This window comes from Bombus flavifrons, chromosome 1 (genome assembly GCF_040668555.2).
Source record: "Bombus flavifrons isolate JBK064 chromosome 1, iyBomFlav1_principal, whole genome shotgun sequence".
NCBI lineage: Eukaryota > Metazoa > Arthropoda > Insecta > Hymenoptera > Apidae > Bombus > Bombus flavifrons.
In genome coordinates this window covers 17,395,432-17,412,734 of record NC_138442.1, presented here as the reverse complement: position 1 = coordinate 17,412,734, position 17,303 = coordinate 17,395,432, and the positions used below count along the sequence as shown (strand labels likewise).

The following is a 17,303-nucleotide window of genomic DNA, read 5'->3' as shown; positions in this document are numbered from 1 at the left end:
TCGAAATCAGATAAGGATATTTTTTCACACAAGAAGCAACGACGATCTTCACACAGTTGTATATACGCGATATCAATTGGTTTCCCTTTTCCAGCGTTTACATCATTGTCTATAATATATATGATAGATATAATCGACAATAAAATTATCAATTACTTTTTGCCTAGATAATATTGTTTATTATAGTAGTATGCGCTGTTTCACTGTATCGTTATACTCAGTAGTATTATCAGTAATATTTTATATACTACGTTAATTTTTATATTAATAATCTATCATTATCTATCAGATATAATTCTTGGATAGATGACATCGTCTTCGATGTTAGACGTTCTTATCTCGAATGAAATCGCCTTAAAAACTATCATTCCCTAGGGTAATTCATCGACATGGGTAGTAATTTAATGAGACTTTTTATAAAGCGAGAATATTCCTTTTTGTTATTTTCCATAGATAGGATTAATTATCAAACAGAAAAGCTGTAAATAACAATAAAAGTTTGAAGAAATTGAAATATTTAACTGCTTTTCAATTGCGATTGTCGCGTCATAAATCATAAGCCTACGTAATTTTACAAAATTAATTAATTTTGAAATTATATTCTTATAATAATTAGACATTTCCAGGTCAACCATATTAATTATTGTTATATATTCTTTTCCATTAGGTATATACAATATATCTTAAAAAGTTACGCCGAGATTTCTTGTTACATGCTAACTTTATGCTTTTATAACTATAACTTCGTTCTTCCAAGTCAGGAAGACTTAAACGGAAAAATCAATATATACGTTTCAGCGTAAAATTAGTGTACGTAATTCATTTGCTTGCAGATTTAAATAAAACCACTTCCTTATTCAGAAAGAATTACAGTTGAATTTTCTGAATGTTCAATTTAATAATTGCTCAGATTGTGCTGCAGCCAAAAAAGCATGATATTTATATTATTGGACAAGGCGTACTACTTTTACTCTATTATTAAGTATAATAGTATTAAGCAATACATCAACGTCCTCAAAGCAGTTATTCTATTTGTACGTAGCATCGAAATTAATTTGGTTTAAAAAAATGTTATTTTATTTTATCTTTTCCTGATAGCGAAGTATAAGCAAATACAAGAAATTACTGAAACTGTTAATTTAGTTAATTGTAAGACCGTAATGAAATCAAAACACAATTCAGAGCATATAGAACATACATGTTTTTAATACTAGAATTCTATTTTATTGATATTAATATTTGCTACATAATAGTATAGTTATATAATAATGTATTAAATTTATTATGTAATAGGTATTAGAACGTTCACAATTATTAGGACTATTGCCAAATTATTATTATCGTTATATTTATTTAGCACAATCTCATACAACACATTTATTTTATAAATTCCACAGGTACTTCAATAAATTTTAATATAATATTTTTTACATATAGTTTTAACAGTTCTTATACGTTTTCTATAAACGCTACAAACAGTCATTTAGATTAAAAGAAATAGCTCTAAAGCTATTAGCTTTTAAGCTATTTTCTAAAAATTTTCGGTATTCGCACAGAATAGCATTTTTCTTTGATGTGATTCCCTATTGCAAATTCGTACGTGCGAAACTGAAAGTTGGTTCCTGCTATTTTTACCTTTAACGATCATTATCAGTGGGCTAGTCCACTTAAAGCAACATGTACTTCAGCCCAAAGAACAGTCGTTTTCGAGTTACCGTTACGCAAGCAACTCTTCCAGTCATCAGTGGAAATAAACGACTACATATTATCAATATCTTCATCTATCTGCATAATCAAAGGCAAAAAAAAGACGAAGTAGTACATTACTTGATGTTTATTAGTAGCAATTTATTGCTAGCAATATTGCAGTTCACATACATGTGACACGTGTAGTGTTATAGTATACAATTTTGAAGGTACAAAAAATACTCGCTATAATAAATCGATTATACTATAATAATGAAGTTATAATACAATAAATTCCGACTACAGTGTGTTGATAGAAAAATCGTAAACAGACTAAGTTGATAACAAAGAAAGTACGAGGCACCTTTTAAAATGGGTTCTATGCTAACCTATTTTCTCGGCAATCCAGACGATGATGTTGTAGATCCGAAACTTGGTTTGACTAATAAAGAAAAGAGGATTGTAAGAGAAACATGGGCTGTATTGCGTGCTAATTCGGTAAAAGTTGGCGTAGATATTATGATAAGGTAAAACAATATATATAAATACGTATTGCATCATTTTTTTTTTTGGCGCTAATTATGTAACGTTGTAACATTTTGCAATACTTGTTAGAGTCAAAATTCAATCACTATGTTAACGATAAGATAAAATATTGATCGTTGAAATATTAATACTGCCATATAAGAGATAATGTGATACAATTTTAATATGAAAACTCTTGTGCGATGAAGCGTGTGTCACTTATAGGTATACGGGATTATTTTGTTTCAGTTACTTTAAAAGATTTCCTCAGCATCATAGAGCTTTCCCTCCGTTTAAGGATATTCCGGCAGATGATTTACTAGACAATAAAAAGTTTCATGCTCATTGTCAGGGTATTATGAGTACATTGAACGATGCGATCGATGCTTTGGATGATATTGACTTAATGGACGCGATATTGCATACCACTGGCAAGAGACATGGACGACGTGGTCAAGGCAGACAAGAGTTTATTGTAAGTGTCTTATTTTTAACTACTATATGCCCGATTAAGCTTTTTATTCTTAATCTTGTTAACGTTACTTGCGTAACTTATGAATTTCCTCATTAATAATTTATTTATTAAATGTAATTGGTGAAATAGTTATCGTATTATTAAATTATTAAATTATTATTAAATTATTATTAAATAACATAGAGATTAACGCGTGACAATAACGTAGAATAAATTAAATTTTGAGGATAATGAAATAATTAAAATTATTCAAACAATTATTATCTTTGTGTAGAGTGTCCGTGTACTAAGATCAAAAACACAAATTTTTTTTTTAATTTACCTCGAACTTTTTAATAAACGCATGATATAGTGCAATGTACTATAAATATTCTTCTTGAGCTATACGTGTATCTTAATTCTAGTTCCAAATATATTGCCGTTCAATATTGCGAAAATATTTATCTTACAATGTTATCGTTATGTATCAGATATAACGACTCGATTAGATTAATTGCGCAAATTGATAATCGTCGATGTTCCTTCGGTAGAGACAAAACTTTAAAGTCATCATTTATCTCTGAATATTGTGTGACATCATTATCGCTATACGTATACGTAACATCAAAGGTATGGATGATGAATAGAAGATGATAGAATCAATCACAATTTGATTTATTCGTCGACATCGGCATTTTTTGTTAAAATTTTAATTTTGAGTTTGATTGACTTTTATTTTTGTCACGTAGGATGGGATAATATGGAATAATTACTCTTTTTTTTTATATGATAATTCTTCTTTCTTCTAAATATATTCCTCATTTTGCTTTTTTTTAAGTATGCAAACCATTAACTATTAAAAACAAATTAGTCTATCGCTACATCGAAAAATTATAGAATATTATTACTATGAACTGTAAGAAATGGGAGGAAAATATCAGACCCTACAATCCGCACTATCGTTCGCTAAGACTGCTACTTTAAATGCATTGAAACTGAAACGACGCTGACGAAACATTTTTCTACAAGGTCAAAACTTGCAACCGGAAGTCTTGGATGGTTTTAACATGCATCAACGATAGCTTGCAGACTTCCGGATATTAAGATGTGACGAGCAAGGTTGTTCGCGTTGATAATGATAGCTTCAAGACCAAGACTGACGTTGTATCGACAACCGAAGTAAGATAGAACGTTAAGGGTTTTCAAATAGAAATAATTCAATATCGACTATTTCTTCAATTGTTTAATATTAATAATATAATATCATACATTAATACATCAATAAATTTTGAAATCGATAATTTTCTAATTATTAGGTACCATATCAATTATTTGATTAGATATCGAAGATTTTTAGATCGTACAAATCGATAATTGTTGTCAACGAATTTAATACTGCAGAGTATAAAAGGTGATAGGTTATTGGTAATGCATTTAAGGCGAAAGATATTGTCAATACTCTCGTCAAGGTTAACATAGCGAGGTTAACGTGTTTCAATCTTCAAGTATTATAGAATTACAGAGTATTGCAACGATTCTTGAATTGTGTCGGTAAATATTGCAGTTTTTAGATAATAAGATTTAGTGATTTGAATCTTTATAATCGATGTGATATAACAAGCTTAGGGTTTAAAGTTTGATCAAACTGATTAACGATAAGAGCTATTTTCGACCTAATTGTATCTTTTTGTCGTTAACAAATTTAAGGTTAAGAAAAAAATGAAATGATTGTTACGTATATGCGTCAATATTTTGATAGAGATTCTACTAAAACATTAAACTTAAAAGTATCTCGAATAGCAAAATTATTAGAAATTAAATTTATTATACCTTAAAAAATCAAAAATTGAAATGAGATCGTGATTCAGCCACAAAAATTTGAATAATATAGGATATTGCCTTTACATTATCTTACAAATGAAATGTTTCGTACATGTTCTATATTATTATTATTTATTACTCGGTCGTTACATATTATCATTATGTTACATTTCAGGATTTGAAAGGAGTGGTGTTGGACGCAATGAGGGACACGTTTGGATCGAAATTTACCACCGAAGTGGAAGTTGCTTGGGACAAAGCGATCGATGCCTTATTTTCAAAAATATTCGAGGGTGAAGATATGATATAGCAAGTGTATAACCACTAAACGATTTTTTTAATCAGCATCCGTATCGCTATCGCTATCTGGATGTATATAATCAGTAGCTACACTGCTTGTTTCAGTAGTGTATTTCTTCTTTCTTCTTTCCTTTTGTACTTTATATTCTTCGTCTTCACTTCCCTGCTGCTTTAATTTTCTGTAAATTAAGCACGGGTATATAAAGGGTGTATAAAAAAGAGTCGGGGAAAAGCTTTAGGAACATATAATACTCGTGAAAACAAGGAAAAATGTCTTAATAAACTTGGGTTGAAAAACCATTCATTTCATAGTTATCGCTTAATGTATAAAAGTATAGTATATAAGTAAAAGATTAGAAAAGTGGCAGGATTGTCGTGTACACAATTGTATGAAAAAAATGTGCCTAAGTGTGCGTTGATTGAACGAGAGACATATTGATTATATACCGTAGAGGTAATGTCTTATTGAGAAAAATATCTCGTAGCATTGAAATTAATAGTTTTTCTATCCATATTTATTAAGACTTTTTTTTGCTTGTTTTCATGAGTATTACACTATGTCAAAGTATTTTCCCCATTTTTTTTTGCACATCCTGCATGTATATATATATTTGTATAAAACGAAACACGAAACAAATAGACAATTTTTGTTATTGGTATCTATAACACGGCAAAAATATGCGGAAAATGATAATCGAATAATAATCGTACTTGTACTTGGTTTTGCGAAAGTGCTGTCTGATCCTTTGCAATACTGTGTAACATATCAGTGTTAGTAGGGTTCCTAGTAGTCCTAATAAGGTTGCCATGAGAATAACATCAATTTGCTGCCAAGGATCTTCTTCTTCATGGCGTTTGAATGATTCAAGCGTTACTGGATAACTGTGAAATTTGAAACGATAAATGCGAATGTACCGACAATTAAGACTGTTCATGGCTATGATGCTTTTATTTTTAAAGAAACATTGCATTTTATTATATGTAGGTGATGGCAATTCATATTTTTAGAGGATGATACACTAGAAGTTCAAGATTATAAAAGAATGTATAATTGATACTCTCAAGGTGATTGTAAAATACGAAAATAATTTCGGAATAGTATCTACTTAAAATAAAGTATAAAACTACATTATGATAGTATTATAGAGAGGATTTTTCTTCGGTCCTATTAAATGGAATTTTTATTTAGATGAGGAAAAAGAACTTCGTATTTATATTCTGTGAGACTTAAAGCTTAAGCTGTTTTATTCTATCGGAAGAAAAATTTGTTAAACCGATATGTTATACTCAAACCGTACCGTTATTTAAACGATAATCGAAAAATTTCATCAAGATTATCGATTCGTTCATCTTAATACGATTACACGCAACTTACGGCAATTCCGTTTCTTCTTTGACGAGTTCATCGAATGTGTTTACCAGTGCCCTGTCGAGATCTTTCCCTATTTGCACGAACGAGGATTTTCCTAACCAATCTGCCAGATCATTTCGATTTATTTGACGAAGTCTGTGGGTTAAAACCTCGTGAGTGTTTCCTTTGCCTTCGGCTGGAGAACTATTCCAGTGCAAAAGATGGCGGATGCAAGGTATATCGTCGTCCACGTTACGTTCTTCCCCACAAGATTATCAATAGTATTATTAGCCATTAAAAACGAGTTATTAATTTTAATGGAAGAAGTATAACACGTATAATATTATTATATTTAGCATAATTATAATACTAATGTCATAATATATAGTAATATAGTAAATATAATTAATTAGTATTAGTGTTATAATATAATGTTAAATATACACAATATGCTGTTTTGAAGCAATCGTTATTGAAATACTTTCAACTGACTCGAAATATAATTCAGAATTATCTCGGATTAAAACAAGCAGATAATTTATCGTAAATGCGAACGTAGTCTAGATTGCAGATGTTTACGCAAATTTACATCTTTATAAACACGACCAAAGAACTGAAACACAAGCAGAAGTTTGTATCACTCGTTGAATATTATAGCGAATTAGACTATACTATATCTACTTTGGATATTTTAAATACAGGGTGTCTCATAGCATCGGGGACTTACTTCGGTGATAGATTCTGCACGTGAACAATAAAAAGAAGTTCGTATACCTCATTTGACCTACTTTTCGAGTTACGAGTTTTGACGAACTATATCTGCATATCTTCACAAAAGATGTTGAAAATACCCTTCTCGCATTCGAACACAAGCCCAGCGACATTTTACCCATTGACCGTCTTACCCTTCCTATTTCTCCAGGTATCGTTTTAATTTTCTGGAAGCCTTGCTCGATTCTCTCGCGAAGTATTTCGACGCTGTCAACGGGCAAATTATTCCAACATAAAATTTGCTATAGCTCACAAACGCAGTCAAATAAGGCATGCGTTTGTACAAACTCTTTCTGTCGTTTTTACGTGTCCGATGCTATACGGGAGTATTCTCTGTATTTTTGAGTATTATGTACATTCTACGTGGTTTCATATATGTACAAAATAAATAAATATTCATTTCACGATCTAGTTATAACAATCTCCCGACTTGAATCCCACCCAGAAGCAATAGAAAGAATTGAAGAAGTTAATAAGTAAATCTCGATTGAAATCATAGCTTATGTTTCTTGACGTGTCTATCAATCTCTTCATTATACCACTCGAGATGGATATACTTCAATTTTCCAGTAATTTTACAATTACAACATATTTCTTCCAATAAGAAGAACTGATATGGCCGCTATTGTATTCTATTCGATCATTGTCCGATTTACCAGCAGCTGCGAGATTGTTCGGTAGATCGTAAGTGATATAATGAAGCGCAGCTATCAAGCGTCGACACTCGAAAGGATTAAGGCGTGCGGCTAAATATTCCAGCTCGTTTAAATTGACGTCGATCGTGGCGAGGACATCGTATCGCAATAGAATAACGATGAGGCTTAACCTTGTGGGCCATTCGTGCGTCCTTGAGAATTCTTTCATTGTGAGGTTCACAAAACGAAACGTCTCCAAACGGCGACATAAAATGATCGTCCTTTGCTTTGTTTCGCGAGAAATTAACTTCGGCGAATTTCACGGCTGACGGACTTCGATGAGTTTCAAATAAGACGGGATCAACTCTGACGAATTTCGGATGATTCGCTCATCATTCGGTAATTTGCAGTTGTTGGAGTTATACATGGTCGAATGGCAAAATATATTTTATGAAATAGACACACAGTGACTCATGGAAGTACCTGGATATTTAAAGAAACTTTTCATGGACATATTATACGAGATGTACAAAAAAATTGTGAAATTTCGAATGTACCTGAAAATGTATAGATATAGAAGTTACAAAATATTTGTTGCAAGTATACATTTCGCAAAGACCGTGAAAGTATTTAAAAGGTCAATTATTAATTATATTAGTAAACTACAGTATTTAATGAGACCATCTTTAGCATTAATCGTATATTTAAAACCACTATTCTTCTTGTATGCTAAATTACTAAGTGCATGTTTGCAATAAATATCTTGTCGTCTCTACATATATTTTCTAACCAACTCATATGACCGGTCTTTGTCTTCAACCTTAATATAATTATTTTTAATAATATGGACGACGATTTTGTGAATTTCTATTGGCTCGATAAACATTTTATAACCCGTGAAACAATATCGTCGCGAAGCGGTTTCTGACATGCCATACGCCGAAAAGAAAAAGACGCTGCTCGGAGAGGGGGGATCGCATGACTTCGTTATATGTATAGTGGCAGCGATTCTAAACAAAACACAATTCCAGCGTAGAAGGTCACCGTTGCGTTGCGAATGGCCGTAAATTGTCTCTGGTTTATAAATATTTTCGACTCCTGTTTCCTTTTGTCATAGGATAACGTTTCACGAACCTAAATCTTACACGAGAAATGCTTTTTAAGAATGGTGAAAATCGCATGAAAATCCGTCCACTGGTTCTCGAGATCGTACTATGTGTATAAATTGGTTTCAAATTTGACCAATAATATAATTACGATTAAAATTTCAACAAATTGCGTGTTGATGAAAACTTGTTGTGGTAAGAGTTCGTGAGCCAGTGTACGATCGTTGCAAAGAAAAATTACACGCGTGAACGTTTAATGAGAGCTTTATACAACCCATGCAGGAGTCTTTTCATGTTTGTCTTAAATGATACATTTAATTACATGTTTCATCTCTTCGGTCTTTTGGTGCTTTTCTTCCGTTTCTTCTTGTAACATCTGTAACAAGCCATCGGCTCTGGTTCTTCCGGTTCCTGTGGTACAGATGGAGGTGGCGCGGAGTTTTGCGTGGCTGTGTGCACCAATTCGTACGACGGAGGTCGTTTCCTTTTTATTCGTGGCTTTCGAATGAAGTAACTTCTAGACACATCCTCTATGTCATCTCCGATTGCGATAAATTTACTGATCACAAAGCAATTATTATTCGATAAGTTCATTATGTAGAATATTTTCGAATAAGTGGTACAACTAGAGAAAGAGTAAATCTATATGAAAAAATAAATTCAAAATGTAGAGTAACAATTGTAGCTGCATAGGACGTTTCATTTTCGAATAAATCCACATTACGCGTTCATCGAGCATGCACGTCTTTGACAATAATTTGTTTGAATTATTAGAAAATATGCTACTACTATTATTATGTTACTACTTCGTAGTAGCCGCTATTATTATTAGTGATACACGTTTCATTAGTCGCCAGCCAAAAGTTGCAGCTGCAACAATTAAATTTCGTTTACTGTCTCGTCTCATTGGTCAGACTATATGCTGTTAGTTTTTAAATGAAAAAAATTTATTTCTTCAACAAGATAAATTATCATCGCTACACTTTGATAAAAACATTGAATAAGTTTAAAATAGTTTGAATAATTTGTTATTAAATTATTAAATATTTACTCGCGTTGAATCGTTTATAATGGTCAAATAGCTCAGTTATCGTAATTTTCGGCCTTAACTCTAATAGAATTTTCCTTGTGGTGACGCGTTAACTGTATGAATCAGAATAAGTTAACAAGAAAATACGTTCACAAAAATATTGTAAGCATGGTACAATAATGCTGGCAGAACAAAGGCGATCATTTCGAACAATCTTTCCATTGACAAAGGAAAAAGATTCTTTGTCAAAGAATACTTCTATTTCGTTGCTCATCCTTTGCTATCTAATGCGATAAGTTTAAATACCAATGTTGATATGTAAGCACGAGTAATATCGTATGTAGTACAGAGTGCAATCGTATTTAACGAATCTTCAGCATCGATCTATTGAAAAGTTAAGCTTGGTATAAGAAAATGATGCTCTACATTTTTCATTTGCCTTTTCATGTTCAGTGGATCGTGAAAGTATTTGAATATTTGTCATAGAAAACTCTGACGTATATGTGTATTGTATGGATTGCATAAAATATTAGCATTTTAATGCGACACGATTCTCATTATTGTACTGATAAAATTTAAGATCTAAATATGTACGTATACAGAAGTTACAAGTTATTTATTGCAAACGTACAAATATATTAGCATATGGCAATAGTATAGCAATAGCATAGCGTTAACAATCAGGTCTCGGATGTATAATTAGTGTGAAAGATAATGCCATTGAATATTAAGGCTTATTAACGTATAATCGATTGTTTAAATACTTTTGTAATCTTCGTGAAATATATTTGCACTAAATATCTTGCAGCTTCTACGCTACATTTTTAGAACTGTTCCAATCTTTACTACATAATCATGATGATTATGGGTTTTATTACAGTAATAATTTTCAAAATATCTCGTATAACGCATAATAATAGATTTATAAAAGATTTTTACGAATGTTCTAATAGTTTCTTAGTATTTAGTATTACTTAGTATAGCCCGAAGCGTATCGGTTTGAAGAACAAATTAGAATAATTATAATCACCCTTTCTTCTTCTTCCCTCGTATTCTATCGAATAGTTTCATCAGTCTGTTCCTTATAAGTAAAGTACATAAACAAGATACAACTATGATTGAAGCGAGAACGATGCCTGCACTGTGCAACGACAGTTTGATAGTAGTACGTCCTGCGAACGATCGTAATACATTAAGATTAAAGAGGAGTTATTACAGCCAAAATGTGACATTTATTACCACTGATCTTCTGAATCATCTGCTCCGAGAGTTGAGGTTCTGTATTACTATCTTTCTCTTTCAGCGTGGCTGTTGTCGCGACTCCTTCGTATTCGCTGAGGAATGTTACAGAATGAAAAAGACAGCGTGATAAAATTAAATGAACGTCTGTATATCGTAGTATCGCAAAGGGTATTCTAAGAATGCGCGTAGTATTGTTTCTTGTAGTTTTATCGCCTGCGTCACGAGTATATTTGGAAAAAATTTCGAAATAGTTTCTCTGCAACGTGATAGGGATAGAGGACAAAATAAAAGATTTTCCGCGAAAAAAATATTATGGTATCGTTAGAATCTTTTAATTATCCATATATAATAATTATTGTCATATGACACGACGATAGACGATACGATGAAGAATGAAAAATTTAAAAAGACACATTATATTCTCAGTTTTTGCATTCTTCCCCATTATGTACGTGCCAGCGATTATGAAAATGGACTAAGTTATATGTTCGAGATGTATCGTTTCGAGATATTTAAAGCTTTGCGTTTGACGTATGAGTTGAATTCTATTTAACGACGCAACAGCCAATTCAATGCAGTGGCTCGATATCTACTACTTTGCAAGGATGGTTTCACATTATTGTAATGTAGGTAGACTCATCGCAAAAATAAACGATAAAATCACTTTTCTTAGATTCTTGAACGTAGGCTATTTCTATAATCATCGGCACCGTATATATATGCGAATTTATATGAATATCGATTAGCATTCAGCAAAGAAAAATGATCAAGAAGATACAAATTTTTAAACTAGTATTTTTTAAGGAAGAAATTCCTTTTACGATTGAATTCTTCGTTTAAAAACAAAATCTAAGTACTCTTTCCTATATCTTCTAGTTTCCAAAATATTTCAAAAAATATGTTTTCAAATGCTAACTTTGAGAACTGTTTTCACTTCTTCCAAATAAACAACGAATTGTTCTTTTACTGCGTAAAACTTTCATTGCTGAAGTCTTATTAGCGTTGATCGTACACAGTTTGGGAAGTTATTTGAAAATCTATAATGATATCAGCAAACTTCTAATTGCTGATGTGAACTCGTTTCTACTATTTACAAATTATCGGTGTTATTCGGTAAAAATTCAATTATCTGATAAAATTATATTTCATCGTTATAATCATTTATAAGATTATCGCTGTTACATTTTATCATCTATTCTTATTGATCATTTTCACGAATTAATGTTAAATATTAAGAGTTATTCAATATGAAAATTTCGAAATCACTGTTTGAGGAATTATAATGCATATCTTTTTAAAATCTATGCCTGAGTTATATCTAAAGCTTATTTTGTTTGTTAAACGACGATAACTCACTCCAAATCGTCCGCTTGAGCTTCGCGAATTACTTTCGGTGACTTGGAAGTTTTCATGCTGAGTTCTGCGAGACACGCGATTAAATCCCTCCTTCCGATGCGTTCAAGAAGACTGTTCAAGATCGGATACGTGTTCCTCGTAACCGTTCTTAATTGACAAACCCATTTCACTAGTCTTCGAAAGCAATTTTGTTCTCGAGCTAACTTTTGTATTTGTGCTTCCGATAGTTGAGCTGTTACAATATTTTATAACATCATCCGATATCTTTCCACACTATATTTTTAATCGTTTGAAAACCTTATGAATATTAGAAAAGAATTTTTTTACAGTAAGTAATACGGAAAAATTTAGTAATTAAGCGATCTTGATATTTGCTTATGATATTTACCAAAACCATATCACTTTCACTAGCTATATTTTCCATATTATTGTGCATATGTATAAATATTTCCTGGAAATGTTCTAACAAATTAATAGAAAAAAAGTAGAGTATGGAACATTTATACGTAATATACGCACAAGCATAAGAAATTTCTGTACATTAGAAGCGATTTATTAGTTGCAATCATACAACAAAAATATTTTATACGTACGAGATATATGTTGGGATTGTAATTAATTACATTTAAAAATAAGAGTTACTATTATAATATTTCTATTCCTCGAAAAAATGTATAAAAAGGTATACAGGGTATAGCGTTAATTTGCGAATGTAATATTTACTTACTATTAGAATCTAAGGACACAAGTTTCACGCACTCTTCGGGCTTCAAATTTGATGCTAACAGCTGCAATTCTGGTACATCCACCTCGGTAATGATCTTTGCGAAGTAAAAAACAATACATTGTAGTTTTTGACAGTCTCAACTGTGTTTGTACATCGTCCTGTATCATAATTGAAGAGTGGGAGTAAAAAAGGTGTAAGTGCCATTTGAAAAAAATTTTTTCTTTCCTTAAAAAGCTCAGTAAATATGAAGAGAAACGTTATCACCAGAATTCGTTTTTAGCATTTCGTATACGTTGCACGGTCGGTTTCTTAAATTAGATTGTAAGATGCCATGTGCCAACGAGCTGCTTCCTCGTGCTTGAACGTAAGCATTGCGTCTTTGATTCCGAAAAGACGTTATTATTATTTTCATCACTCGTCGCGGGTACTGGCGATCGTAGCCTTTTTAAGGGAGCTACACGATGGACTTACATTTCTTCTTAAAAGATAAACTTCCTTTTGTTGTTAATTAACAGATGTTTGAAATATTAAAATAAAAATATCGTAAACTTATACAAAGTAGAATAGTACATGTGATAAATAAGTTTTGTTATATTTTGTTAACAAGTAACATTTTGGCAAGCAAGACGTTGTTTTCCACAAAATTTTTGTTGTGGGACTTACGGCCTTATTGACTTTCACTCTTCGACCATTGTTTAAGACAAAATTGTCATATTGATTCGTTTAAGAATAATTATAACAGACAACGAACGATTTGCAGCATTTTAATTCTTTGATGAATATTTGGGAAAATGTTCTCCTTGGATTAACGGCGATAATGAGATCGAAAGAGGATTAGATTGTATAATTCGACTGATCGTTTTAATTATGCTTTACGTAATAATTATTTTCACATCAACAAAACGAAGATATGAATTTATAAAATTACAAAATTATTTTCTCATTTCAATTAGAATTTTTGTTTGCGTTATAACATGTCTTATTTAAACAATCTACATGAAATATAACATACCTGGAGAAAGGAACAAGTAAAGTTGAGCAGAAGAAGAAACAGTGCATCTTTCAATACGTTTCTTAAATTCATCGAGAGTTTCGACGAATTAACACGGTTTCATTACATGCTTTACGTTAATTCATTACAGTCTTCGGAAAAGTAATATGGATTGTATGATTTTTATGTTCAAGTCAAATCTTCTCAATATTCTGTAATAAGTAGAATCGATTGGTTAAGATAGCAGAAGGTGTGAGAAATAGCATTATCAAAGAACGAGGCAACACTGAAGTAATAAAAGGGATGGAACCTTAGGAATGATATTTCCTTTAACAGACTATTCAACATAACTGACAATTCTATTTAGTAAAAGAGTGGTGCAGAATTGTCCTTAGTTTATTAACTATACAAGAACAGCGACACAGAACAAACAGAATACTCTGAAATATTTTTTACATCCAACTTCATGTTTCAAGTTAATGTGTTTCACAAACGCTCATACGTGTGCCATGAATATAGTGTTTAACGTTGCACGGTTAAATAATTTGTCAAAGAGATCATCTTTCGAATTGATCCATTAAAACATTTGGAGCTGAAGAAAGATGCCATAGTCGCTTCGCAATCGATAGCATTGAAACGACTGTCGATTATGGATCTGTCAAAAAAAAAAAGAAAAAAATATTTTCTCGTCTGACAGCAAAATGTAATTCACCGATTCATAGTGAATTTCACCTGTGTTCATTTTACAATGAAACTTGTATGCTCGATTTACATTTTGATTGTGGTTTTAGCGGAGAATAAGGTGAGCATCTACGTCGAAGGAATTTGAGGGGTTTTGGAAGATTTAGTGCAAATCAATATCTTATCTTATCATACAATGGAACGCGTTGACGATACACTGATAAAACAGTGTGAAGATAATCAAATGATTTTTCAACTGCACGATATCATGTTCGTGTCCTTTGAGAAATTTGCTTTTCTTAGAAGCTCAATCTGTAATCTTCCCGATATTAGTTATTTATTCTTATAAAAGCGTGCAAATCGTTTGGAAAAGAGGACAAATATATTAGCAAAATATTAATGCGAAATATTCGATAGTTTCCTTAAAGAGACTACTATAAAAATTACTTGCTTTTCAAATGCTTTTGTAACAAATATCCTTTAAAACGAGACGATGTAAGATAGATAATATTGTTTTACAAGGAGAAATTTTTGGTTCGATGTATCGCCAATATAAAAGAAAACGAGCTCGTCTACCTGTCACAGAAATTAAATCCCTTAGAATGTTTGCAACTCATACAAGCTATATACGAAATAACTCCAGTAAGAGCGGGACGTAACGTGAGAAAACACGAGATTCAACGTGAAGACTTAAGTCGTATGCCAATTACGTCGAAGGAATGTCTTCTTGACCTTGAACAATGGGACAATGTTTTTCCAAGTAAAACCTAATAAATGGAATTAACTTAAATAATTAACCGATGAAGAATCTGTTACTAAACCGCTATTTTTATAGTATAGTATTTGTTATGTGTATATCGTATGAAATTGTGTTATTCAATATTATATTAAAGAAGCGTGGATATGATCCTCTCAGTTTCTATACAATATAATTCATATTTCTTTAAGTTTGAACACATTCGCGAAAAATATAGTTAATCATCCTTCATAGTACAATAACGAAGATTTTAGATATTTAAATTTGAATAATGAATGATGAAACGATAAATAATTTAAATTACGATATACGCATAATGTTAATACTTTGCTTAAATTTTAAAGAATTCTTAAAAATAAAGTTTAAAAGGAAACGACATAGACAATGAAATTTTTCGTAGCAAATATGATACCTAATGGACGGGCAGCAATGGAAATGACGCTAAGATGGTTAGGACGACCCGATCTGGCAAAGTATGTGAGAGAAAATCCCAGATTGACTAAATCCCCTAACACAGGAGACTACGATACAGCAGATACGTTAGGATTTCTAGGACACAGATTGTCGAGAAGGCATACTTCAGAAACGGACAAAAATTTACGCAATCATGCAAAGAGGAAGAAAAAGAAAAAGAAAAAGAGAAAGAAAAAGAAAAAACGTGTGCGTCATGCACATAAAGAATGCGATCGAAATACGCAAAATAAAAGAGTTCAAAAGGGAATGGTAGCAGCAGCAGATACTGCGCTGTAAGAATTTTCAATTTAATTGTCTTTCTTTAGAATGATTAACCATATAATAAAATAATTGCCAACTATAATTCAGGAAAGTACACCTTACTTACTCAAGCGAACAAAATTAGTACAATCATTGGCAACAATTTTCTGTCGAAAACTTTTAATTAGTTTCTACTTTCAATCTATTATTTTGCAGTTAAATATATTTCGAAAGTAATAATTGTTGTTCAAGCTTGTAATTTTCATTTCTTTTAGCGAGGAGAACCATAAATTAAAAAAGAAAGAAAATCATCGCTCAAAGAAGACAAATTCCATCGCGCACACATCGGTCTGGTGTTTACTTTTGTTCATTCTATTCTTTATTATCATTTGCCTTGTCGCTGTCTACATCTATTACAAGCGAAATGTTCCGAAGGCACGCGGTACGCGATTCAAGTAATTATCGTAGAGAAACCTAAGCGTAATCTGATCGTACATTTTTGTCAACGTACATATTTTCCTTTATTATCAAGTTGATCATTTCCTGATCTAACTGTAACTGCAGCAATTTACTTTGTATGTTCTTTTAATTTCGATGTACAAAACTTGTTAATCATTCTTGTATCTATACAATAATCAATTGAAACGAATTAATTTTAGAAAAAGCATACCTATCTATACCAATCTCTTTAAAACATAGAGATAATTCTACAAAATAAATAATTCTACATAATGCCATAAATTGATTTAATGTGTGATATTCGGTTAATTTCAGTATGGTATTTTATAAATTCCTTTTATTTGTATATTCGGAATTCAGGTACATCTGGGACGAACATAAAAAGGATAAGGATACTTTCACTGATTGCTTGGAATGGAACGACGAAAACGTATGTGCTTGTTCGGATATTGAGGAAGCTTGCACAGGAAAATGTGAAATATATGATCGAAATTATCAAACACATTACGTAGCGGATCATCGAATTTGTACTGACGATTCTATCAAAAGTGTGAGTTGTGTGCATCAACCGAAGAAGGAAGAAAAGAAAAGACAACGGTTCAGCTTCTTTCAGAGAAGCTGTCAGAAAAAGGAAAAGGATCAGGAAAATCGGGATAGGAAGTGCGTAAAAAGGAGGAATCCTGGTACGATAGAATTT

The 17,303-nt window shown here is 31.7% G+C and overlaps 4 protein-coding genes across 7 annotated transcripts in view; 2 read left to right on the top strand and 2 right to left on the bottom strand.

The window, feature by feature from the left end:
* Nucleotides 1–17: 17 nt before the first annotated feature.
* On the top strand, nucleotides 18–5,206 carry LOC138180062 (globin-like). The gene is made up of 3 exons (XM_069113503.1): nucleotides 18–2,213; nucleotides 2,461–2,686; nucleotides 4,662–5,206. Exons 1-3 carry the CDS (start codon nucleotides 2,059–2,061, stop codon nucleotides 4,794–4,796), a joined length of 516 nt encoding a protein of 171 aa, XP_068969604.1. The 5' UTR covers nucleotides 18–2,058; the 3' UTR covers nucleotides 4,797–5,206.
* On the bottom strand, nucleotides 4,662–8,174 carry LOC138180080 (uncharacterized). The gene is made up of 4 exons (XM_069113542.1): nucleotides 7,565–8,174; nucleotides 6,162–6,396; nucleotides 5,498–5,668; nucleotides 4,662–4,965 (listed from the first exon to the last, which is right to left on the bottom strand). The coding sequence occupies exons 1-4, from the start codon at nucleotides 7,770–7,772 to the stop codon at nucleotides 4,824–4,826; spliced, it is 756 nt and encodes a 251-aa protein (XP_068969643.1). The 5' UTR covers nucleotides 7,773–8,174; the 3' UTR covers nucleotides 4,662–4,823.
* A 44-nt stretch (nucleotides 8,175–8,218) lies between these two features.
* On the bottom strand, nucleotides 8,219–13,810 carry LOC138180035 (uncharacterized). 3 transcript variants are annotated; one of them, XR_011173187.1, is made up of 4 exons: nucleotides 13,005–13,810; nucleotides 10,919–11,013; nucleotides 10,710–10,851; nucleotides 8,219–9,208 (listed from the first exon to the last, which is right to left on the bottom strand). XR_011173187.1 is itself a non-coding variant. In XM_069113465.1 (4 exons), the coding sequence occupies exons 1-4, from the start codon at nucleotides 12,331–12,333 to the stop codon at nucleotides 8,977–8,979; spliced, it is 522 nt and encodes a 173-aa protein (XP_068969566.1). In that variant the 5' UTR covers nucleotides 12,334–12,503; the 3' UTR covers nucleotides 8,219–8,976. The 3 variants fall into 3 exon arrangements, 2 of the variants coding, with proteins under 2 accessions (XP_068969566.1, XP_068969559.1); XM_069113465.1 differs by lacking the exon at nucleotides 13,005–13,810 and adding an exon at nucleotides 12,278–12,503 and having other exon boundaries at nucleotides 10,922–11,013; XM_069113458.1 differs by lacking the exon at nucleotides 13,005–13,810 and adding an exon at nucleotides 12,278–12,502.
* A 179-nt stretch (nucleotides 13,811–13,989) lies between these two features.
* Nucleotides 13,990–17,303, top strand: part of LOC138179972 (DNA ligase 1) — a 347,112-nt gene continuing 343,798 nt past the window's right edge. For both annotated transcript variants that reach the window (XM_069113298.1, XM_069113289.1), the window contains exons 1-3: nucleotides 13,990–15,436; nucleotides 15,834–16,179; nucleotides 16,967–17,266. In XM_069113298.1, coding sequence (XP_068969399.1) covers nucleotides 15,376–15,436; nucleotides 15,834–16,179; nucleotides 16,967–17,266 — 707 coding nt within the window. In that variant the 5' untranslated portion in view covers nucleotides 13,990–15,375. The remainder of the gene's footprint in view (nucleotides 15,437–15,833; nucleotides 16,180–16,966; nucleotides 17,267–17,303) is intronic.

What these genes read in the sequence shown, in the direction of transcription:
- LOC138180035 (XM_069113458.1), bottom strand. Translation starts at nt 12,333, where the DNA reads ATGAAAACTTCCAAGTCACCGAAAGTAATTCGCGAAGCTCAAGCGGAC. An exon ending in GCTCAAGCGGACGATTTGGA is followed by an intron (nt 11,014 to 12,277) that starts GTGAGTTATCGT and finishes AACATTCCTCAG; the next exon opens with CGAATACGAAGGAGTCGCGA. An exon ending in GATGATTCAGAAGATCAGTG is followed by an intron (nt 10,852 to 10,918) that starts GTAATAAATGTC and finishes GATCGTTCGCAG; the next exon opens with GACGTACTACTATCAAACTG.
- LOC138180062 (XM_069113503.1), top strand. Translation starts at nt 2,059, where the DNA reads ATGGGTTCTATGCTAACCTATTTTCTCGGCAATCCAGACGATGATGTT. An exon ending in GGCGTAGATATTATGATAAG is followed by an intron (nt 2,214 to 2,460) that starts GTAAAACAATAT and finishes ATTTTGTTTCAG; the next exon opens with TTACTTTAAAAGATTTCCTC. An exon ending in AAGGCAGACAAGAGTTTATT is followed by an intron (nt 2,687 to 4,661) that starts GTAAGTGTCTTA and finishes GTTACATTTCAG; the next exon opens with GATTTGAAAGGAGTGGTGTT.
- LOC138180080 (XM_069113542.1), bottom strand. Translation starts at nt 7,772, where the DNA reads ATGAAAGAATTCTCAAGGACGCACGAATGGCCCACAAGGTTAAGCCTC. An exon ending in GAACAATCTCGCAGCTGCTG is followed by an intron (nt 6,397 to 7,564) that starts GTAAATCGGACA and finishes CTTGTGGGGAAG; the next exon opens with AACGTAACGTGGACGACGAT. An exon ending in AAAGAAGAAACGGAATTGCC is followed by an intron (nt 5,669 to 6,161) that starts GTAAGTTGCGTG and finishes CAAATTTCACAG; the next exon opens with TTATCCAGTAACGCTTGAAT.